Source organism: Lolium rigidum, chromosome 4, assembly GCF_022539505.1.
Source record: "Lolium rigidum isolate FL_2022 chromosome 4, APGP_CSIRO_Lrig_0.1, whole genome shotgun sequence".
In the NCBI taxonomy this organism is placed as follows: domain Eukaryota; kingdom Viridiplantae; phylum Streptophyta; class Magnoliopsida; order Poales; family Poaceae; genus Lolium; species Lolium rigidum.
The window spans coordinates 98,470,590-98,495,652 of NC_061511.1; the positions used below are offsets into that span (position 1 = coordinate 98,470,590).

General features: G+C 42.4%; 1 protein-coding gene and 1 long non-coding RNA gene across 2 annotated transcripts; both read left to right on the forward strand.

Moving 5' to 3' along the window:
• The first annotated feature begins 10,158 nt into the window (after window positions 1-10,158).
• LOC124705713 lies at window positions 10,159-13,995 on the forward strand. Its single transcript, XR_007004139.1, has 3 exons — window positions 10,159-11,029; window positions 12,047-12,943; window positions 13,239-13,995. It is a non-coding gene; the product is annotated as an uncharacterized LOC124705713 (long non-coding RNA).
• Window positions 13,996-16,880: 2,885 nt separating this feature from the next.
• On the forward strand, window positions 16,881-23,340 carry LOC124649910. Its single transcript, XM_047189478.1, has 4 exons — window positions 16,881-17,166; window positions 22,382-22,451; window positions 22,547-22,643; window positions 23,074-23,340. The coding sequence occupies exons 1-3, from the start codon at window positions 16,981-16,983 to the stop codon at window positions 22,600-22,602; spliced, it is 312 nt and encodes a 103-aa protein (XP_047045434.1). The 5' UTR covers window positions 16,881-16,980; the 3' UTR covers window positions 22,603-22,643; window positions 23,074-23,340.
• The last annotated feature ends 1,723 nt before the right edge of the window (window positions 23,341-25,063 follow it).

Below are 25,063 nucleotides of genomic sequence, written 5' to 3' on the forward strand. Positions count from 1 at the left end.
GCTATGCATGTCCGTCTTGTCCGAAGTAAGGGAGATCTACCACTTTAATGGTTAGAGCATGCATATTGTTAGAGAAGAACATTGGGCCGCTAACTAAAGCCATGAATCATGGTGGAAGTTTCAGTTTTGGACATATATCCTCAATCTCATATGAGAATACTAATTGTTGCTACATGCTTATGCATTAAAGAGGAGTCCATTATCTGTTGTCTATGTTGTCCCGGTATGGATGTCTAAGTTGAGAATAATCAAAAGCGAGAAATCCAAATGCGAGATTTCTCCTTAGACCTTTGTACAGGCGGCATAGAGGTACCCCTTTGTTACACTTGGTTAAAACATGTGTATTGCGATGATAATCCTGGTAATCCAAGCTAATTAGGACAAGGTGCGGGCACTATTAGTGTACTATGCATGAGGCTTGCAACTTGTAAGATATAATTTACATGATACATATGCTTTATTACTACCGTTGACAAAATTGTTTCATGTTTTCAAAACCAAAGCTCTAGCACAAATATAGCAGTCGATGCTTTCCTCTTTGAAGGACCTTTCTTTTTCTTTTATGTTGAGTCAGTTCACCTATTTCTCTCCATTTCAAGAAGCAAACACTTGTGTGAACTGTGCATTGATTCCTACATACTTGCGTATTGCACTTGTTATATTACTTTACATTGACACTATCCATGAGATATACATGTTATAAGTTGAAAGCAACCGCTGAAACTTAATCTTCCTTTGTGTTGCTTCAATACCTTTACTTTGATTTATTGCTTTATGAGTTAACTCTTATGCAAGACTTATTGATGCTTGTCTTGAAGTACTATTCATGAAAAGTCTTTGCTTTATGATTCATTTGTTTACTCATGTCATTACCATTGTTTTGATCGCTGCATTCATTACATATGCTTACAATAGTATGATCAAGGTTATGATGGCATGTCACTCCGTAAATTATCTTTGTTATCGTTTACCCGCTCGGGACGAGCAGAAACTAAGCTTGGGGATGCTGATACGTCTCCGACGTATCGATAATTTCTTATGTTCCATGCCACATTATTGATGATATCTACATGTTTTATGCATACTTTATGTCATATTTATGCGTTTTCCGGAACTAACCTATTGACGAGATGCCGAAGGGCCGGCTCCGTTTTCTCGCTGTTTTTGGTTCCGAAATCCTAGTAAGGAAATATTCTCGGAATCGGACGAAATCAATGCCCAGCATCCTATTTTTGGACGAAGCTTTCAGAACACCCGAGAGAGGCCAGAGGGGGGCCACTGGGCCCCCAGATGACAGGGCGGCGCGGCCCAGGGGGGGGCGCCCCCTAGTGTGTCACCGCCTCGTCGACCCTCCGACTCCGCCTCTTCGCCTATATAAAGGTCCCTGACCTAAAAACCTCGACACGTTCGACGAAACCAGAGAAAACCTTCCGGAGCCGCCGCCATCGCGAAGCCAAGATCCGGGGACGGGAGTCTCTCGTTCCGGCACGCCGCCGGGACGGGGAAGTGCCCCCGGAAGGCTCCTCCATCGACACCACCGCCATCTTCATCAACGCTGCTTGTCTCCCATGAGGAGGGAGTAGTTCTCCATCGAGGCTCGGGGCTGTACCGGTAGCTATGTGGTTAATCTCTCTCCTATGTACTTCAATACAATAATCTCATGAGCTGCCTTACATGATTGAGATTCATATGATGATGCTTGTAATCTAGATGTCATTATGCTAGTCAAGTGGGTTTTACTTATGTGATCTCCGGAGACTCCTTGTCCCACGTGTGTAAAGGTGACGAGTGTGTGCACCGTGTGGGTCTCTTAGGCTATATTTCACGAGAATACTTATTCACTGTTATGAATGGCATAATGAAGTGCTTATTTATATCCCTTTATGATTGCAATGTGTTTTGTATCACAATTTATCTGTGTGCTACTCTAGTGATGTTATTAAAGTAGTTTATTCATCCTGCACGGTGTAATGGTGACAAGTGTGTGCATCGTGTAGTACTTGGCGTAGGCTATGATTGTGATCTCTTGTAGATTATGAAGTTAACTATTGCTATGATGGTATTGATGTGATCTATGCCTCCTTTCGTAGTGTGAAGGTGACAGTGTGCATGCTATGTTAGTACTTGGTTTGGTTATGTTGATCTGTCATGCACTCTAAGGTTATTTAAACATGAACATCGAATATTGTGGAGCTTGTTAACTCCGGCATCGAGGGTTCGTGTAATCCTACACAGTTAGTGGTGTTCATCATCCAACAAGAGAGTGTAGAGTCTAGCATCTATCTATTTATTCTGTTATGTGATCAATGTTGAGAGTGTCCACTAGTGAAAGTATGATCCCTAGGCCTTGTTCCTAAATACTTCTATCGCTGCTTGTTTACTGTTTTACTGCATCTGTATTGTCCGCAATATTACCACCATCAACTACATGCCAGCAAGCACTTTTCTGGTGCCGTTACTACTGCTCATACTTATTCATACCACCTGTATTTCACTATCTCTTCGCCGAACTAGTGCACCTATTAGGTGTGTTGGGGACACAAGAGACTTCTTGCTTTGTGGTTGCGAGGGTTGCATGAGAGGGATATCTTTGACCTCTTCCTCCCTGAGTTCGATAAACCTTGGGTGATCCACTTAAGGGAAACTTGTTGCTGTTCTACAAACCTCTGCTCTTGGAGGCCCAACACTGTCTACAAGAATAGAAGCACCCGTAGATATCAGCAAGCTATTACCAATACAAGATATTACCATGAGCAAGATATACTAATGCCAAGCTACTAGTGCGAGATACCATGGTACTAGTATTGTTGTTTAAAAGTTTTATCTTTCCAAGTCTAAGTTTTTATCTTACCAGCTTTTACTTTGATAACCAAGTCTTACTTGTTGGAGTTAATTCTTATTTAAGTATAGAGTACCACAAGAGAGTCAAACTTATCCTAGAGAGAAAAATATAGTTAGCACCCCTCATGATTAGTTACTAGTGCTAAACTAAAATTGACTACTCTAGATGGGAACTTGTGAATCAAATGATTTTGAAAGCCTTGGAATGATGATTCATTCTATTGAAAATTTTGAAGGTGAATGTGACTTCTGAATGACATTGTGAATTTGACAAAAATTGATGGTTGGGTTCGGATGCGATACCATTCCAATTTTAGACTACCCCCACAATACATGATAATGGGTAAGGCTTTAGCTGGAAATTTATGTACGTTAGTATGGGTTCCCTCTGAACAAGCGTCATAGAGGTTATGCCGAGGCTGCCTCCGTTGAAAATGAAATGACGTGAAAAAGAGATGAATGTCCTACCCAAGCCTTGTGCAGTTCCTAGGATGGCAGATTGCTATCACTAGGAGGCCAAGATCATAGGGGAGGTGCCTATACTAGGGTATGTAAGTGAAAGGTTAATGGTAGGAGGCCAAGCTCATAGGGGAGGTGCCTATACTAGGGTATGTAAGTGAAAGGTTAATGGTTGATGATCCGCATACTGAGTTATGATAATTCATGGCTATCCCTGACGGATGTAATCAAAAGTTGTGGCACAAGAGTACGACCTCTACAGAGTGTCAAACTATTCGAATAGCCGCGTCCGCGGTCATGGACAGTTGGATGGCCATACTGTTCCGGCATCAGAAAATTTCAAAATGTGACATGTGACTGGTGACTTGGGACTTGAACTTGAATTGTGACTTCGACTTGACCACAACAGGAGTTGTGGGAATGACACTAATGTTCCCACTTGAGTTTATTTTTGACAAATAAAGAGTCTTTGACTATTAAAGTGTTTATGAAATAAAACTAGCTTTGTGCAAATAAACCTAGAAGCTTAGAACCATGATTAGAGTTACTAGTACTTCTATTAGTGATAGTTTGTGAGTACTTTAAAGTACTCATGGTTTTGTCCCTGACTATTCAAATGGTCAGACTATGAAGAGGAGGACCAGTACCAGGGAGATGGACAGCAGGACGTCTATGATAACTAGGACTACCTTCTGACGTCAAGCGTTGCCTGTGGAACAGATGGACCGCTACTACGTTTGTTCCGCTATGTGTTATGTATTTGATCTTTAGATCAATTGTTGTATTAAGACTGGATCATGTGATCCTTTGATGTAAGACTATTATGGTTTTGTAATGAATAATGTTCTGTGATATCAACTATTATGTCTCGCAAAAACAATATTCCTAGGATTGCGATGTATGGCATAATAGGCATCTGGAATTAAAAATCCGGGTGTTGACAGTAACAAGGTAGCCGTTTTAGAGCGTATTTTTAAGCGGCCCCTTCGCACAGAGTTAACGGTCCAGTTCTTTTGGGCTCTGGCTTGTGCATAAGCCACCCCGACTTGAGCTGTCTAGAGAAATCATAGTGGTGAAAATAAGCCTGGGAAAACTACAGATCAGTTCTTTTTGGCTTCCACTATAATGCATACTGAAAAGTCAATAATGCCCCTTGAATGATTTGTGCTTTGTTCAACTAAAAAATGCAATATGTACTACGATCGAAATAAAATTGGAGCACTACAAGTTTGTGCATTTCTGAGCTACCTGTGTCTGAATGTTATCGCTTGTGCAGCAGAAGCAGCACATGAGCTTACCCTGCACTTCGTTTGTGCATTTCTGAACTCCATTGCAGTACGTTTGTACATATCTGAACCATCACCGTTGAACTTGCTCGCATCACAGGGAGAAGTCAGGACAGGAGATCTAGCCGGAGGCTGCAGCAGATCACTCGGCTTTCTTCCACAGGCCGGTGGCTTAATGAGGTTCGTGACAGGGAGTAACAGGTGGCCGGAGGAGGCAGAACCGTTGGTCAGCCGCTACAGATCAAGCCCAGGCCAGCGAGCTCAAAATCCTCTCGGTCTGGATCGATGGGCTTGTGGGGAGGCCGCGGGCAATCCTTCTACCATGGAATGGGACCGGGGGCGGTAGGGGAAGCTTTTGGCAACGTGGGTTGTGGCGTTCAGCGGCCGGAGGCCATGACGGCGGCGGCGGACGGGTGCGAGGCTGCATGCAGAAGAGGAGATTCGTGTTTGTTCGGTTCAATCAATCGAGAAGGTCCCTGCAACGCGGTAGCATTTGGTCGTAAATAACATGACAAATAGGGGCATACAGATATACCGCTTCGGCCAGAGCTCGGGTAACCTGCGGGAAACTGGGTTCCCCAATCGTTAGCTCGGGTAAGCTGCCGGAAACTGGGTTCCCCAATCCTAAGAGCATCTTCACTCGTTGGCGCTCCCCACGCCCAAATCCGGCGAAATTTTCGTTCGGATTGGATGAAGATTTGGCGTGGGGAGCGCCGAAGTTCCAGCCGTCCCCCCGGCAGGAAACCCCCAACCTCGACCATTTGACATATTTCAAACAAATTCAACATAAAATTTAACAAGTTCGGCAAACAAGAGGACGAGAATTGTCGAAACAAATTCGGCGATAACAAGTACAATGTTTAACAAGTGCTGAAATAAATGAAGCACACAATTTCACAATTTTTCAAACAAATTAAGACAGACTAGTTGGCGTCGGCGTTGGCGTTGCCTCGGAGCCTCCATATGTGCTCCACCGGATCATCTTGCGGCAGCTGGTGCATTGTAGAGTCTCGAATCTCCTGGCGCATAGCAATGAAGGCGGCCCATGATGGAGGCACCCGGTGATTAGGCTGTGCAAGAGGACCCTCTCTCTCATATGGTGCTTCTTGCTCAGCCAGAGGAACCGGATGCTTTCGCTCATCTTCAATAATCATGTTGTGTAGGCACACACGACAGCTCATCACCTCCCACATCCGATCTTTGGACCAAGTCATAGCGGGGAACCGGACGACAACAAATCTCTCGCCGTAGGACACCAAATGCTCGCTCGACGTCTTTTCGGCAAGCTTCTTGTTTCTTGACAAACTCGCAAAGTTTGGGGGTGCTAGGATTGGAGATCGTCTTCACAAATGTTGCCCACTTTGGATAGATACCGTCCGCAAGGTAGTATCCTTTGTTGTAGTGCCGACCATTGATCACATAGTCCACCGGGGAGCATGACCCTCAACAAGCTTGGAAAAGACCGGGGAGCAGTTTAGGACGTTGATGTCATTGTTGGATCCAGGCATACCAAAGAAAGAGTGCCAAATCCAAAGATCATGGGTAGCCACTGCTTCAAGTATCACAAGTGCAGCCTTTTTGTGACCCTTGTACATTCCCCGCCACGCAAACGGACAGCTTCTTCCATTGCCAATGCATGCAGTCAATGCTTCCAAGCATCCCTGGAAAACCTCTAGCTTCATTTGTTGCAAGGATCCTCTGAGTGTCTTCGACAGTGGGTGATCTCAAGTAATAGTCCCCGAACACTGCTATGACGTCCCTGCAGAACCGGTAGAAACAATCAAGGGCGGTGGACTCCGCCATGCGAAGATAGTCATCTGCAGTATCACCGGGAGCTCCATACGCCAAGCATCCTCATAGCCACCGTGCACTTCCGCAGTGACGAAAATCCAACCAAACCAAGTGCAATCCGCCTTGCATCCGAAGTAGGGATCAAAGTGGCGGATGGCATACACAATTTCCCGAAATAACTTTCTGCTCATCCTAAAACGACGCCGGAAAACACTCTCACCGTGCAATGGATTGCTCGGCGAAGTAGTCGGCGTACAACATGCGATAGCCCTCCATTCGCTGTCTCGGCTTGCACTTCCGGCGACCTCGTGCCGACCCACCACGCCGACGAGTTGCCGATCCGCCGTACATGCTTGCCAAGCAACCAAGGATCATCATGTGCTCCTCGTCTTGGGCGGCCGCCGCCATCTCTTCTTGCATAAGCTCGACGAACATCTCGCTCCTCCTCTTCGTCCGAGTCCATGGCCGGCGAGGCAAATGGACGAACACCGACGGGCGTGGTCGAGGCAACCCGAGCCGCGAGCGACGACGAGCAAGCGGCCGGAAAACGAGGCCGGCGGAAGAGCAGCCGGATAGACCGTCGTCCAAACACGGCGGAATATAGGCAGGTGGGGAAGGAGTGGCGGCGCAATCTGGGCAACAAGCCGGCGGGGTGGTGCCGGCGGCGAGAGAGATACGAGGGGTGGGGAGATTTTGAGCGACGTGGCGGTGGGGTTCGTGCGTCGAGTCACCGACGGATCGGGCCCTTCCCCGCTTTTCACTCGTCCGGAGTCCCCGAGCGCTCCCCGGGGGGCCGGGGATGGCGTGGGATCGCCGGATGGATTTAGGCCCAAATCCGGACGAAAACGAGGAACCGGGGGCGCGACTGGGCCGAATTACGCCGTCCGGATGGAAAAAACGCTCGCCGGGGGCCTCGTCGGGGGGACGAGTGGAGATGCTCTAAGGCCTTGTTTACTCTTGGGGTATTTTCATCACCTACGGGTTTGGGGATGAGAGGGGAATTGGTGAAAAACCCCATTTCACCCAATCCCCATTTTTCCCCTAATTTCCCCGCATTTCCCCACATCATTCCTCACAGCCTCTAGTTACTTTGTTTTGGGGATGAGAGGGGATATGAGAGGTATGAGATGGGAGAACTAAAAACGCAATCTTTGCACCACACAACATGATAATGGACAACCACTAAATTAGAAACTCAATCTTTGATTGTGTAATGCACAACCAGTTCATAACCAAGTATTAGGTATAATTTTAAACGGCATTACACATACACTATTTAATATGAACTCAGTGTAATGCAATTTTCTCAAACAGGAACAGAGATGCAACAACTTGACAAATAAGTATCCTGGATAGTCATCAATATCAGTATCATTTAGCTTTGATGACTCATCGGAGCTGCAGTCCATGGTAGACCTGGACAAAAAAGAAATTTTTGGAGACAAGACATCGCTAGAATAAAACTGAATCCATGACAGAGATGTGAACGCAATGCTATATTGTTCATACATAAATACAGACAAGTGGTCAGTTCATCATATTTTCACAGGTCACAGGGAGCCAAGGTGCATGTATCTATAAAAAAATGACATAAACATGTATATCAGTAGAGATCCTCAAAATCACCAGCATTGGACATTCGTTAAGCATAATAGTTCATTATATTTTCATCAGGTTTTCGTTGCTACACAAAATTAGTAAGTAGTAGTTAGTTATATAACCTTCCAGGAGCAAGTTTTTTAGACAGAAAAGGAATATAACAGGTTTTGGTTTTGTAGGTTCCATAAACTACAACTGAAAAGCAGTACAAAATGAACAAACTGAATCATTTGAATAAAGGACAGTACTGACCATTTGATCATGCAACTTATGAGAAAAGATTAAAAAAATTTGAAGTATGTGTACATAGTGGTAAATCCACAAGACACCTACTCTTAAGAATAGGCTAAAACTAAGGTTTACTTCAAACATGTGGCTTATAAATAGCCAGGTAGCCTCAGACCATCTTTTAGCATCTGTACAGACTTATGATCCTAGATGCAGAGGCTGGGGCTACAAGCTTCCATTACGAAAAAACAGATTTATGATCCACAAGTTACACTATAAATACGTATTGTTTTCATTCAACTATTAGTTATCTACAAAACTAAAACAGTTTCAGGCATGACCCAAGTTCTAAGAGAAGTAGATTAGCAACAATTTCAGGCCACAGCTGTACTTTTTTTTTCCAAACGAAAATATCGGATTCGACTATCAAAAAGACAACAGAACAGCCACCAATCCGGTCACAACCACCATCCTGGTGTCATTCCAGAGAATGTTCACCAACAAGCCAAAACAAGAAGAAAATAAAAAAAAAGAAACCAACTGACACCTCCCCCCAAGGATATTCTGGAACCAAGTCACAGTATCAAAAGCTAACACAGCTAACACAGTTTTCAGAAGCTAACATAACCTGGCAAGAACTACAGCTCCAGGAGACACTACATCTTGTGAAGATCCTCTGGGAAGATGAGAGGCTTGCAACTCGATACTTCCATGTCCCGGGTCATCAGATCATCGCACGATGTGAGCTTGAGCTTCCATTCCCCTGGTGATCAGTTTCCATTCGCCTGTAGCTTATCAGCACCTATCAAAATAACGTTTTTATCAACACCAAGTTGAAGTCCCGCCAGTATCTTAAGAAGGAACATGTATTATTATTAACTATATCAAAGTTGAACCCATATGCTGAAACCATAGAGTTTTAGGCACTGTTCTCTTAGTCATTTTGTCCAACCAAATCATGGCACGTAAGAGATTTTTACTGTAGATGGCAATCCAGTACTGTAGATTTGCTTATGTTGTCTTTTTTCCTTTCCGTGCAAAATTCATGGTTACCGGCACTCTCCCGTTACCTTCCGGTTCTCCTCACTCTGCATGTTTTTTTTTTCTTCCGTGTCCTGTCTCCCGGTTTCTCTCCCGTTTTCAGCCTAAAATAGTCAAAGCGGTTGATGTCCCACTTTCGAGCTATCCCGAAGCTCCACGTCCATCTCTCACAGTCGCAGAAAAAGAGACCTCCTCCCTCCCATCCTCCGCCGCCCGCATCCTTCTCTGGCTATCGACGCCCTCCTCTTCCTCCCTGCCCGCTGTGTCGGCTGGCGGCATGGAGGAGAAGGTCGCCGCCAGGCCTATCCTTCTTCTTTTGCTCATCGCCTTCCGCACCTCCTCCTGCCCAGTCCCCACGCCTTTACCCCTCATCCCGACAGCGAGTGGTATCGCTGTTCATGTGTTCCCCGTCTGGCTCGCCGCGGATGAGTAGGTCATCGGCATTCCTTGCGCCGGCGAGGGGGTGATGCTCCATCACCGTCAGGTTCGTACGCACATGAACCGACCTCCTCTGTGGTAGGTGGCCATGGCGCGGCTCGCTCCACCTTCTGGCCGCGCGACAGCCTGCAGCGCGGCCGTACGTTCCGGATCTGAGCGCGATGGATCGTGGAGGCAGTCAGGCAGATGAAGTCCCCATCAGAACCATGGCGGCTAGATTGGAGCGGCACGCGGATGGAGGAGATCCCCGGTTTACTCCCTTTTGTATCTTCCCGTTCCCCCGAGAACGTTTCTACCTGTAAGGTTTGCTTGTACCACAAAAAATTGGAGTCCTCTAGATGCCATCTACGGTAACCAGTGTCCAAAATTTTCTCCGTTTTGGTTTAATTTGTTTTTTTGTACGGTAACATGATGCTCTTCTCATGCTTTATTTCTTATTTACATTTCCTTTCAGTTATTAGTGTCTATTATCAGATATCCATGATTATATTGGCAATTTCGATTCTATACAAATTCAGAAAGATTCAACTGTCTCATCATTTAGTGTCAGAATTTTCATTGGTATACATTTTACAAGAGCTATGTGTCCTGCCCTATAACATGTACATTTTATTAGAGTATTATAGTAGTTCCTTCCAGTTGTTGTAATTATTAGTGATTTCTTTTTCGTTCATGTCAGTTTTGAGCAACAAGGTTTGAATTTTTTTCTTACGAATCTTAGTTTCCTCTTCCAGTTGCAAACACTTGCTTGGCTATCTGGTTTTCTTAGGATAAGAAGCCTCCAGAGTAGAACTGGACTATTTGTGAAACTTGGATGTAACTCCTGACGATGCACATTTTCTTAAGGAAATATCTTGAAGAACAACATGGTGAATCATGCGAGCATCCCAGCTGCATTGGGTCATCGGTCATGCGTACCTCATCGAGAAGAAGGATGACACCGTTATCACTGGTGTTGCCTATTTTTGTGTCTAGATCTTAATTTAAGATGATGATTTGTTAATACCATACAACAGCTTCCAACAGGAGTGAGCAATGTGGTAGGATACTGCTAGAGAGTGCCGCTGATCCAAATGTCAGAAGTATCCTTTCCAACTTTGAATTCTGATAAAAAATAGTTTTATGATATTCAGTTTGTGTTAATTTCATATTTGGAATTTCAGGTCACTGTTTGTAACTTTTTCTTTAATAATTTGAATTCCAAGGTTGAGGGCTTCCATCAGACTTGGCAGGGGTCCAGGGGCACACCCAAATTGTCCATGGTGCAACAAGCTGAAGGTCATGACTTGGCCGTGACGGAGAACCAAACTGGGCTAACAGATATCAGCTTGGCCCGGCTAACAGAGGTAAGGGAGTTTGATAGAATAATTCAATTGAGCAATTTTTTTTTTTGGGAGTTCAAATTCATACACAAGATATAATACAAATCTAATACCATGATGTTATGTACAAACCTAGAATAATGGCAACAGTAAATTGTTTTACTATGTTGATGTAACTTGAGATAGGTAAAGTCAAGAGTATGTGTGCTTTTTCACTGGCAGAATGGTGCTGCTGTTATCAGTGGCGTCAACTGTGTTGAACTACTACTTCATTTAGTCACTTTTTAGACATGTGCTATGTAAATTTTGGTTCTGCCATCATAAGAGTCTGCTAGAGTAAGAATAAAAATCTATCTGTTCCTATGTACACAAAAATACTTGCCTGCCGGGTGTACATTTTGAGTCATACAAATGCACTATCCGATAGATGGAAGCACATTATTCTTTGGCTGAAGATTGTTAACTGCTTTATCCTGCAGACTGAGATATTGTTTTTGTGAGCTGCGGACTCTTGCTAATTCTTTGAGGCTTTGCTAAGATAGTTGACTGCTAGCAGTACAATTTATGTCGGATTGAGAATTTCTATGGTGCTTAGCCTCTGGTTGGTATTTTTTTAATAAATCCTTCGTTGACAGAGTCGGTAGCTATATTTAGATCATAGATCACGAAGACAGTTCATCCATTGTTTTCATCACTTCCTTACCAATTTTAGTACTCGAAACGCGGAAGATTCGAGTTAATGGTACTGCTGTGCATCCTATTATATTAGTTCATAAGAGAGTGGTACTATACTAATATAGATTATTCTATATTTGTGTTTGCTTTGCTCCACTGCCGAGATTTGTTTTCGAGAGGATTAAAAATACTAGCACTTGATGAAAACGGACAACCCATTACTAAGATGAGGAACATAGTGGACCAAGAGGTGCTCCATAATCTCCAAAGAGATTCCTACATTTTTTCCATGTTCTTATCTTCAATCCCTGCACGTGTTGTGTAACTGTATACTCGATACTTACTGTTGTTTTTTCGCTTTTTCAGAATATACAGCGTGAGATCAGTTGCAGCATATGTCCATGCCACATGACAACATGTGGTGCCTCAGGTTTCAGTCAGTGCTTTCTGAGGCATGGGCATCTCGTTTGGGTTTTCCATTTAAGCGATGACCATTTTGACTACCTGTTGTTCTGCTGAGTTTTTGATGCAGTGTTAAGTATCTAGGCTTCTACTGATTCTCATCTATTCATCCAAATTACACAGCTAAGGATCATACTTAGACAGTTAAGTTCATGTGCTTGCAGGTGACAGGTACAGCTACAAATTTAGTACCTGGTCTTTTTGCAAAGGTTGATGTGTTTCCAGGGGAGGGCAACTTTGACAAAAAAAATTTAAACGGTGGCAAAAGCCTTGCCCCAATCTATTAATTAAGACAGAGGTCTTGATGATCCCTTTGTATTCATGAAGCAGAATTATCTCCTAACTCCAGGGACTGCCTAACTGCCATATGCTTGAGTTCAAAAATTGACTCCAACATACTTCGTTCTGCACCTAGGAAGCTATTGTAGGGAGGCAGCATTTAGCAGGGTTTATGCTTCTCCTTCCCGGTTGAAATCTCTTTTCTCTAGATGTGAGTATAAACAACACCACAGAATTCTGATATTAGTCCTTTTTTAGAGTTCAGAGATGTCTGATGTTTTTTCAAACTATTGGATTGTGATTTTCATTCTTGAGCCTTCACTGAATTGTTTGTTATGTTATGTGAAATGCAATTACCAGGTATGCATGTCACCTCCTAACCCTTAAGACTATGTATGAAATTCATGCAAGCAACTTCTATCTTACTGATTTATAGGTAAATCTGATGAGCGGTAATTTAATCTTGAAGACCACTAGATGGTCCAAGTGGAAGACTACTTCACTGCTGGCTTCACCATGATGGTATATAATCTTACCACAGAAATGTAAATTGCAATGGCATCCACAAAAATAAATACACACTATTGTAGACACCTCACAAAAAAATGCATAGAATGATTGGTAATCAGGACGTAAAATCCTTTCTGTTACCCTGTGGACCGTGTTTTCTTGACGGTTTTCAGAAAATAATAAATACTATGTTTTGATTCTCTGCTTTTAATTGTTTGTACAGACCTGTTCATGTGCTCATTATTATTATTATTTTTAATTAGATAAATAAATTTTATCAGATGTAACTGAGACATGGGCTATTTAGGTTGGCTTGCAGTCTTTTGAGGGAAATGGTATTTTATTGTATTGCACTGAAGTTCTGTGTGGAACAAGTATGCAAGCTGAATTTCTTGATGCATGTTGGTATGTTTTAATTTGTATTCTCATGATTTCATTACAGTTCATGTAATTCATTGCTTTGCACTAGATTGTTTGCCATCTACTCCTTTGTCAGCTTGGCTTTAGCGGTGCATATCTCAAGTGAGCAAGGCAAAACTATAGAAGTGTGTAGTGGTTTGGATAAGGTTTGATGCTATAACTCCTAGAAAAGGTCAGGTAAGGTGTCATTATCTTCATAATGTTTCTACAGTTGGGGCCATCACTTCAGTTATGAACTTCTAGAGAGAATAAATTCCTTCTATTGTTCACCATTTATGTATGTTAGATTTGTATAGTTATCTTTCGACAAAATTTACATAGTTACTAGGCTTCGCCAAGTCGTCCTATGTTTTCTGTAAATATCAGGAAGGCACTTATGCACCCACACTCTCATTTCAGCTCGAGCTGACTGTTGCCCTCTTCTATTTTTTCGCCTCACAACCTATGGGCGTGGGCGTGTAACTGGTGATCTGAATGAACCTGCTGTATAGTAGATTTTGGCTCATGGTAGTGAGATCCAGGCGTATTGCCATGGAAGTCATACCGACATAACTACAAATCAAATTATTGCCTTTGCATCTTACCGATTTAACTCAGCCCTTTGCAGATGGTATAAGCGTTCAATGCTTGATTTCTATAGAAGCTAATAGGCTTCCGAACATTGTTGGATCCACATTGTAGCACATTCTGCTACGTTTCTTTCTTTAGATTATGTTGCCTCCTTATGGTTGTAACTGAGGACAAGTACAAGCCTCTGTACCTCACCTTGCGTTTTTATTAGTTCAATCAATGTAAATATATTGTTGCAAGAACACCATGACCAATCAGCTTTGTACCTCGGAAAAGAAGACTGAATAATCTCTCCTGTACTCTTCTCCAATTGTCGGTTTATTCCAGTGCAATATTAACCTCGCCATAGGGACACAAAGTTTTCAAGTATTACTTACAAAAAATATGCCCTACTTAGGCAATAAAATCATACTCATGCTTGGTGATGACAACACTAAATTTTTTTACACTGAGCTTTAGTTTTATGATGTTCGGTTTCCTTAGAGAATTTATGTTCAGCTATCTTAATATATAGCTCTACAGTGACCATTGCAAATTAATTTACCTTACGTGCATGCAGATAACAGCAGTTTGCTTAACTAACCGAAGTTTGTCTTCATCTAAGGTTCCTACTGACCTTCAGCATGCAGGGGCTAATTATACAGAGATATGCAGGGGCTGACCATTACTTCTCATAATCAGGAAAACACAAAGGTTTTTTTTAATCTAGCTGACCTTTATAAGACTATCCGATGCTCTCGGGGTATGTATATCAGTTTGCACAGTTTGCAATTCTGAATTATCAGCAACAATCGGTCAAGAGAAGGAAGATATATATCTCACCGGAGCAAAAGCAGCTATGAACTTCAGCAGACTTCACATAGTAAAACATATGGATCAAATCCGCTAGCAAAGCTCATCTAACCCAGCCCGTCAACGTTACCAGCAGATCGACCCAGTACCCAAAAAGAGGCCACACAACAACATTGTGATTAGGCCGGCCAGCCAAGTAACAAGTTGTAGACTTTTTTCTCACAAAACAAATGCCCTCAGTTTTTCTTTTTGTAGTACTAGTAAGCGTGCACGTGCAACGCACGTTCCATACTTATAAAGGCATTTAAATTCGTCTCGAAATACATGATCCATACACCTAGTTACATAAAATGCATAAGTAAATAAATGTATTATAATAGTTACATAAATACTTAGAAAACATGAACCAAGCAACAATGTCTATTATGCTTCTTTCATAAAAGTCCATCTAAGTATGTCATCTATAATGCTTCGTTCCATGGCTGGGATATTGTTTAGAGCCTCATTCCCCTCATACTTCAAAATATGAACCAAAAATTGCCTCCTCATTTCAATATCATCCTACATACGGGTTATACAAATTTATTATAAAAAAATCGAAAGTATCAATTATACAAATTAGCATGTTGTAAATACTTACAATGGGTACAAATACTGTGCTTCATTCCTTTTATTTTCCATACATGTCGATCCTCAAAAAAGATAACTAGCTTAACTCTTTTCTCCACAGTTATTTTTCAAACCAGCCACTCTGCAATTCATCAATCAAATATTTTGAAGCCATTGACGAATGCATACCAAATATATAGCACAACATGATATTTTTCACAATAACCTCTAGCACTAATAAAATAAAAATAGTACAAATACACCACACCCACATTTATAAAAGTTTGCCCCTCTAGCATCATATATGATCACTACAGAATAACAAGTACACATACATCGACAAGGCGGAGCTCGAGATCCCAAGACTTGACAAATAGGTAACACTAACGTCTCATAGAAAAAAGTTATGGTCACGGGTGCGGCGTGTCGCCGCGCCAATACTTCCTAGTAACAAATGATTTGCTGGATCTTTAAACAGCTTGAGCTCAAAACATGCACGATTTCTTAGCTTCCACAAGGCCTAGCACAAAGCTGCTAATCCTACAACATGTAAATTAGTTCTTTTTGGAAAAACTATTGCAATCCATACAAAATACTCCGAAACTTTTTGTATGTTTGCAATCCATACAAAATACTCCGAAACAGAATCAACAACCTCGACCAGAATAGGAGAAATTGGATTACCTGAAGTTCGACCCAGGCTAGACGCAGCTATCGCGGGTGCCCATCCACCCGCAATCAAGCCAAATCCTCCAGCTGGGCGTCGATCTTCTTCCGCAATCTGCTGGCCTCCTTGAACAGCCCCTCGAGCTCCTCCAAATGTCCTCGTCAGGAGGAGGACGATGCACCGGCACGGGATGAAGAGGAGGGTCAGCAGGATGATCCAGATGCCGGAGCTCCGTCGTGGACAGCAACAACACCAAGAAACCCTAGCTAGGGAGAAGGGGAAAAGAGGAGGAGGCGCGAGCTCACCGGAAAACTGTCGCCGGAGTAGGAACTCGTCATCGCCGTTGTGGTTTGCTCATTCAGTCACCGCCGTCTCCTCCCCCCGCAGCCGTCGCCTCATCTCTCCTTCCACGACCAAATACACGGGGGTAGGGTCGTGGGTGAGAATACCCGAGGAGGAGGCTTACCAGGCCGGGAAGATAGGGGATGGGCCGGGGAATTCCCCAAATATACCAGAGAAGTAAACGGGCTATCGGGGAAATTTCGGGATTTGCTCGTGGGCCGGTATTTCTCCCTCCCAAACCCAAATATACCAGAGAAGTAAACAAGACCTAAAGGAATCGGTTAAGCTGGCTGCTAGGAGAAACGGCTTAAATTTGAGTTCTTTTCGGCTTATTTTCACCTCTAAGCAGCTGAGAAGCCTCAAAAGAAGTCGGTCGAGTCGAATTATCCCGGAGACCCGTAGCCCGTGCCCGTTTAAAACCGCGTGGTGCTAGGCGCCAGGCAACTTGCAGAAAAGGGCAACAAATTTACCAAAATCCCCTGGTCCATTTCGTATTTGTATTCCTCACCACCTCGCGCCTCCCCTGTTTTACCTCTGCTCTCCCTCCCATCTCCTCAGCGCGGCGGCTGCGGTGGTTCTACCCAAGAAATTAAACCCGAACATCGCCGCCGGCCACCTGGCATCTACCTTCGAAGGAGGAAGCAGCCTCATGGAGGTCGTCAACGGCGCGACGGCCGAGGAAGGGAGGAAGCCGCTGTCCGAGATGGTGGACGACTGCGTGCAGCGCTGGTTCCAGGACACGCTCAAAGAGGCGCGCCGCGGCGACAGCGCCATGCAGGTGCTCGTCGCGCAGATGTATAACTCCGGCTACGGAATCCCCAGGAACGAGCACAAGGTATTGCCCTGTGGTCCGCTACCTCTTCTTTCCCCCTCTCCCTTCTCCACCCTCACGGCTGCGGACGTTTTTCATGCTTGATCCAAGTGTACCTCGGGGTGTGTTATGCTGGTTACCAGTGTGCTCAAAGGTGGATGGATTAGGCTGTTTGACTGTGCGAGATGCATTTCGTTGTTTGACGTTGCTGGCTGATCTAATCAGTTTTGTTGGATCCAATTTGATGCGGATCCATAGACTTTTCTGGTTCGATCCGGCTGTTAGATATTCTTGGCGCTCTATAAGATCTTTTCATAAGAGAATTGTTCCTTGCCAGGACGGTTAGGATGCAAGGATTTCTGGTTTTCCATGTCATTATGTGGAATTATGATAACCCGTTTAGTTCGCCGTCCAGCGATTTCTCGCTTTGGACTCGGTGGGCTGGCTCAACACCCTGAGCTCTAGCCACCAAGCCAACGCTTAAAACTAGTTATTGTCAAGGGGAATTTTTGCTTGCTTGTCTTTAGATAACACTAGCACAATTGCCTGTGCGTTCCAACGGAAATTTCAAAAATCAATGTTTGAACAAAAACTTCTATGGCGACCTAAATTCTGCCCAAAGTGGATCGAGCCATGTTTTCCTAGCCTCCTTTGTCTTAGTTTTTAGCAGGAAATATGTAGATGAATAGATAAGGGTTGATATTTTACTGAATATTTTTTAATTTTACTACTGGGTTTTTTTTTCGAGACAACTGTAGTCGAGAAAATTTGACACCCGACCGCAGGTGCTCGGCGAGTTGTGACTCAAGTCACGTCTCTGTCTGCAGGCCGCGTTGCTCTCGATGGTGTTCTTGTCTGGGTGCGGAGGCACAAAGTTTCCGCACAAGCCTCTCCCGCGTGAACATCTGGTTATCCCGACCGCATTTTCATTTATGTCTAGCCATGCTGATTCGGTGTTCTTGTCCGGGCGCGGAGACACGAAGTGGCCACGGAAGCCCCTCTCGTGTGGTGTCTTTCATCCCGACCCTATTTTCATTTATGTCTAGCCATGTTGATTTGTGCATCTACTCAGGATTTTTTCTTGGTTGAAAAAAAATATCAGTGGACACCAATATTATTAGTTTTCGGAAATTCCGGAAATAGCAGTCATAATGCCGCTCGAGATATGTTAAATGCAAGTTTTTTTTGAAAATTAATAAAAAAATCTTTAAATTTGAGCAGATTATATAAATACTGGTATGTTTCGTCCGGTATAAAGGTTTTTTGGTGGTATTCGGAATAACCGGTTTTTGGCGAGATTTCAGAAAATCTGGACAGACAAACAAAAACCTGCATCTAATTGAAGGCTTTGTTGTACCTGTGAAAATTGGAGAATTTCCTTTGGATTCCATCGCTTATGTGCCACGAAGAGCTCTTACCTACGGCACTTCACGGCTCATTCTTGGGTCTCGGCATTATTAGCTGCCGCTCTTCGGCTTGGTCAAGCTTGATTCCTTTTCCAACGAGTTAATTCCTTCCTTTCTGCTTCCGTTTTGCTTGGTATCTTGTTGATATCAACGAAATTTACGTATATGAACTGGTCAGAATACGTCTAAGGAAGCGAGGTGGGACTAATTTAGACTTACCTTTTTACCCAGCTCTCTGGACCATGCCTGGCATAAGTGAAATTTGGAAAGGTGACTCATGGTCCATAAGAGAAGTGTGCATTTATTTGATCCAGAGCTAGCCCAGCAAATGCTCGCGAACTAATGGGGACATTTTTGGAGGGACGAAACTAACCGTACGAGCGACAGTTCGGAGTATAGGATGTAATGAACCGTTTTTTTCTTTGATTTTTTTACTAATAGGTGGCAGCACTGTAATTTCGCCAGCAAAACAAGGATAATTTTAAGTTAGACGAAAAAAGGAAAGAAATCTTATTTCCTTTATTAGTAGGTAAATATTAGATATTTTCAAAGGGATTTACTTATTTCTGGTCGCATCTATCATGTTGTTGTTAAGAGAATATTTTTTAGATAACATTAGATATTTTCAAGGGCATTTACTTATATTTTCAACGGCATTTACTTAAATATTTTCAACGCATGGGGCTTAAGAAAGTTAAGATTGGTAGAAGCAAGGATTTGTTCTGTTATTCTCCTGTATTATTTTGCTCTGTTGCCCACAGGAACCAACCCGGTTAATTCCTTTGCTTGGGATTTGACTAAATAACTTTTGGAATGGCCAATTCTCATCTAGTAACAAAGATTCAAGTAAGAGCTCAGTCCCGTCCCAAGCCGTTGGATCAAGCGTGCTAGGATTCGTTCCCTTTCTTTAGTAAATCTCGAAAATCATATACTAAAAAAATATTTTTAACGAAATATAGTTAGAAAGTTGAGAAAAATGTTCGTAGAATTCAGAAGTTATTGTTCATGAGGTTTAATAAAAGTCAGTACATTCGGAAAAATGTTCACGAGGTTCAAAAAAATGGTAAGATGAGCGAGAAAATATTCCGTACAAAATAACTGTTCTCGAGATTCAGAAATTGTTGGCGTGTTACACAAAAATATCCATATGGATTTAAAAAAGAGAAAAAGAAAAAGGCAACATCATCTGATCGAGCTATTTCTCAGTCAAATAAGAGCTAGTCGCGTCCAATAACTTCATTTTTTTCTAATACATTTTCTTATTTCATGGAGACAAGTGAAGCTAGAGGTTTAGTTTCCAATTGAAAAAGTATTTTTTTTTCCTTCTTTTCGCTCTTCTGAACATCTAGACATTGTTGATCCGAACTTTGACATATGTGTGTTTTACTTAGATAATGTTTTTAAAAATGTGGTATTTACTATATTCTTAACCTTTTGGAATTAATTATTCAATGATGGAGCACTTACATGCCTAAAGTTTATACCGTCTCCGTAAATAAGCACAAAATTTAAATTCTGCATTTTGTTTTTGTGCTTGTATTTAATATTTTAATAATTGAGGTAGTAGCAATCTTTTAAAACACAGGTGGTCAAGTGCATTTTTTTATCTATCACCAATGCTGATTTCCTACATCAAAAACATAACTGCATACATTTTTGAACACATTGCTAGCTGAGGGGTTGATACTTGATACCTACCAACTCTGGTGACCACATCTGCTTTAAGAATTGTGGTTTTATTTTCGGATGATTATTCGAGCAGTTAAATGAGTTTTTGTTGCTGAGGCACTGAATAGAAAATAGCCTATATAATATACATATTTACCATGGCATTTCAACTGTTATTAATTAATAATTAAGTCTGCCTAGTTATTACAGTATTTCATCTCATTATTATCAATACTATGTGAATGTACAATCAATCCGCTTGGTACCTTCTTTGTTCTTTATTTTCGAATAATCATCAGGACATTGTTAAAATAGAGAAATTTAACTCGGAGAACAATGCTTTTGGAGCTTTGTATCACTAGGGGGCTAATGGGGTTAAGGATATCTGAAGTACCATCATCTGGTGTTCAGTCTTATTTTATTGATAAGCTATAGTAAGATACAAACGTATCAAATGGGAAATCCTCTCGGCAGCCCCCATCCGCACCATGCTTGCCACTGATATGCCGAAACCAATCAAGGATGTTATCATCAGAGGTCAGCGCTCATTCATTTGGTCTTCAGGTCGTGACGATGGTGGAGGCAGTTATGTTGTTGCCTCGAAGGATGTCCGCCGCCCTATTGAGTATGGTGGTTTGGGTGTCCTCGATCTGAAACGCATGGGATGGGCACTTCGCGCAGCTCCATCGCACTGAGAGTACTAGACCATGGGCAAACTTACCCATCAAGCTTGGTCGCCATGACGAAGCCCTGGTCCATGCTGCTACTACTGCCACCCTTGGAGACGGCACTAAACTGTTTTTCTGGTCAGATAGATGGCTTGCTGGGCAACGCATTGCTGATCTTGCCCCCGCCGTGGTCGCTGCTGTCAACCCCCATGCCATCTAGCGCCGGACGATCACCTCTGCCTTGCCTGAGAGTGCTTGGATCAGAGACATCACCGCCACTCACTCCACTGAGGCCACCATCCAATTTCTTCACCTGGTCGACATCATTGGCGAACAAGAGCTTCAGCCGGATTCCCAAGACCCCATATCCTGGAACTTCTCTGAATCTGTCTTTTACACAGCTAAATCTGCTTACAAGGCCTTCTTGGAAGGCTCAACCTTCTCCCCTCATCACAGTTCAATTTGGGAATGCTGGAGCCCCCTCGAATGCAAGGTCTTCGCCTGGCTTGCATCTCTTGATCGATGCTGGACTGCAGAGAGGCGCATGCGCCATGGTCTGTCAGATGATGACACATGTGCGCTATGTGATCAGGAAATTGAGTCTATTTCACATCTGCTCGTCCAATGTTCATTGTCTCTCCAAACTGGACCTGCTGGGTTGCATGCCTCGGACTGATGAGAGCTTCAACACCTGGTTCACCTCAGCTGCCTCCCATGACAGCCCTGCACTGCAAAAAGGTGTGAAATCTCTTATCCTGCTCACCATCTGGCGGCTGTGGAAGACAAGAAATGATGTCATCTTAAAATACCTTAATCCCCAATCAACAACACCTGGTCGTTTCAATCTTCGAGGAAGCAAAATTGTGGATGCTAGCTGGTGCAAAAGCTCTCCGTCGCCTTCCCCTGCACTCCAGACCTCCTAGTTTTTTCCCCTTCTTTTGTTTCCTTCTTTTTTGTTTTTCTCTTACTTTCTTGTAGCTTGGCTACATTGTTGTACCACCCGCTTTCTTTGCGGCTTTTCTTCTAATATACAAAGACACGCGCTTTGGCGTGTATTCGAGAAAAAAATGGGAAATCCTCTTGGCAGCTGCATCAGAGTCATAGCAATCCGTAAAACAGGGTTTTGTCTGTTCAGTCCTTTCAGTTGCTGCTACTTCCCCTCGGGAATCATAGCTGCATCTGTACCCTTAGGTATGCAATTGATTGTAAGTTGAGGACTGATCGAGCATTTGCCATTCATAGTTCATATTGTCCTATTTGAAGATGACTTCTCTCACGATGCATCACCTGGAACAGATCCCAATAATTATCGGACCTGAATCTTAAGGATCTGGATAGATATACCCCTGCTAATGTGTGTTTCATACTAGGTTTTCTGCTATTAGAAATCTCTCTTTCATGTTGTCTAACTAGAAATGCTATGAAGTGTAAACTGCAACATCACCTGCCAAACTTTATGTTCTGATTCTAGTTCATTCTTTCTTTCCATTTATTAAGGGAAGACAATGGATGGAGAAGGCATCAAGATATAGGTCTTCGGTCTGGAAGGTCGGCACAAAACGTCCAGGTATTTTTCAGTAAAGTTTGTGTAATTATTTTATTACCACTGGGAGCTGTTTACGCTAGGCGAACAAGTTTGCTAATTTATTTTTGTCTTTTCAGGATATAATGCTAGTGACTCTGATTCTGATGACGGAAATGATGATATCAACCAATAGCAATCAATTACGAAAAAGTGTGTGGTTAGAAGAATGCAAGGGTAAGAACATTGGCCGGCGTTATTTCTCTTTATAGTTTAAACTAAACTATGTGAACTTGCCCTAGAGTATGTTTTCCTGGAGCTGAATCCCCACTACTAGAGGTTACACAGTTCTTCTACATGTTGGGGAACAGCTAGTGAAGCAGTAGTGATTAATCTACCTGAACTTGATTGCATACAGTAAGATGAGCTGAATCATTTCAGAAAGGTTCTTCAATTCTGTGGCCTATATGGTCTCACAAAAGCTGATATGTATCACTAGAAATCCGACATATTTAGTTTGGTTTGTTACCTTTCTCGCCTTCAGTTTTTTGGTGTATGTGGGCATGCTACATCTATAACATACGCTATGATATTCAGTTTACTTAGAAACTATTATGCAGTGCAGCAGAGGTTCCCACATGTTTGATGACTTCGTTTCTCATTTCAGGCAATGATAAACACTACCAACTTGCATGAGGTTGGGACTGCTTTTGATTGGACTCTGCTGTGTGGAGTGGATAAGATTTTGTAATCTTCTTCGGATACTTGAAGGATACATTGTATTCAGCATCTGCTTAGAAAAACAGAAACTCTATTCATCTTAGTTATGTTTCCGACTTTCCGTTATACAGGTTCATTCTTTTGTTCATTTCCTAGTAAAAGATAACTTTTAACTTGTTCAGATATCCCTTTCTTGGATTCTTCTTGGTTGGAACTTGGCAGTTCAGATTTTTTGCTATGCTTTAACGGTTTTTTGTTGGGTTGGGTGCCTTTTATAGGCTTTGTGGTCATTCACGAATTGGCTAAAACCTAGGTGTATTTGACAGGTTTACAAGTAGGACCTGATCGGATAGCAAGTTTACTGTCTCAAACCGGTGTAAATTAAGGATGTGGCACTGTGGCTGTGTATCAGTCGACTGATAAAGTTGTCAGCCTTAATTGATGAGTGCTGCCCGTCAATGGGCCGATCGGATATATAACGAGCTAGCTGTACTAACTACCCAAACTGCTACACAGCTGTAGGCTTTTCTTTTGTTTCTTAAGGGCATGTACAATGAAAGATGTTTAAAGGGGTGCTTACAAAAATAAATTAGTTTTTGTCTAAGCACCAGTGCTTATTTGTCTAAGCACCAGATGCCTAAATAAGCACCTCTCATATACAAATAAGCACCAATGCTTAGCAAAAAGCTTGATTTATTTTTCTAAGCACCTCCCTGAGCATCTCTTATTGTAGATGATCTAGTTGGGCAGCTAGGCCTAATTGTCTGGTCTAAACATAAAACTACAAGTGGTCTAGAAAAATAAATTAAGTTAGAGTCATGAAATAGAAACGACTCTACAATCAAGGCGCTAGTAATTAAAATTGAGTATACTCGGGAGCCTCAGTTGTGATTATAAAAGGGATTACCGGCCCTGCTAACCTGGAAGCCATAGCTTGTCGAGTGGCACTCACGCTAGCACCTAGCACTATAGGGAGTTTACATTGCGTCTGATTGCAAGACAGTGGTCGATGATTTGAGGGAAGTCACTGGGAAATCATAGTTCCATTACGAGGGAGATTACGACAAGATCTACAATTTTCAGAGAGTGTATTTTTGTTCATGTGGGAAGATCTTCGAACTCGAAGCCCACAAGCTAGCAAAGCATTCAATCTTGCATGTAGTTGGTCATCACGTGTGGCTTGACGTACCAAACTCAAACTATTATGAATCAACAAAGAGAAAGAAAAAAAGTAACTATAATTAAAGAATAGCCAAAAATCAAAGAAAATATGAAAAAGTATTCCAGTTGCACAATTCTTGAGAAAAAGTGCAACTCAAATAAAAAACGGCCAGAGTTACATATTTCTTGGAAAAATGTAAAAATCAGGTGAAATCGATTAGGGGGCACAATTCTTGAGAAAACGAAATGCAGCGCATTTTGAAATTGCTAATTGCACGTATTTTGAGTAAAGCGCAACTTGCATCGAATAACAGTTGGAGTTGCACATTTCGTGTCAAAAGTGCAACCAATATCAAATACCAGTTGGATTTACACATTTATTTTAAAAACTGCAATTCATATCGAATATCGGTTGCTAGTTGCATATTTCTTGTAAAAAGTGCAACACACATGCAATATATCTTGCTATTACACATTTCTTACGAAAAAGTACGATCAAAATCATATTTTTTTTAGGAAATGGCAGATTATAACAAAATCGAGTTGCTCTGTGTTCATTTCTTGAGAAAACTACAACTCATCAAAATTGGTTGGAGCTACATATGTCCTGAGAAAAAGTGCCTCATATGAGAAACTAGTTAGAGTTGTGTAATCTTTGAGAAAAGTGCATCTTGTATCGACACACGGTTGCTATTTGCACATCTATTTGTATTGCGATCAATTGGAGGTGCACATTTCTTTACAAAAGTGCAACTTGTATCAGAAAAGGTTTGAGT

Excerpts from the sequence above, each read along its gene's own strand:
- LOC124649910 (XM_047189478.1), top strand. The coding sequence starts at position 16,981 with ATGGAGGTCGTCAACGGCGCGACGGCCGAGGAAGGGAGGAAGCCGCTG. Across the intron at positions 17,167-22,381 it reads TCCCCAGGAACGAGCACAAG|GGAAGACAATGGATGGAGAA; the intron begins GTATTGCCCTGT and ends CCATTTATTAAG. Across the intron at positions 22,452-22,546 it reads GGTCGGCACAAAACGTCCAG|GATATAATGCTAGTGACTCT; the intron begins GTATTTTTCAGT and ends TTGTCTTTTCAG.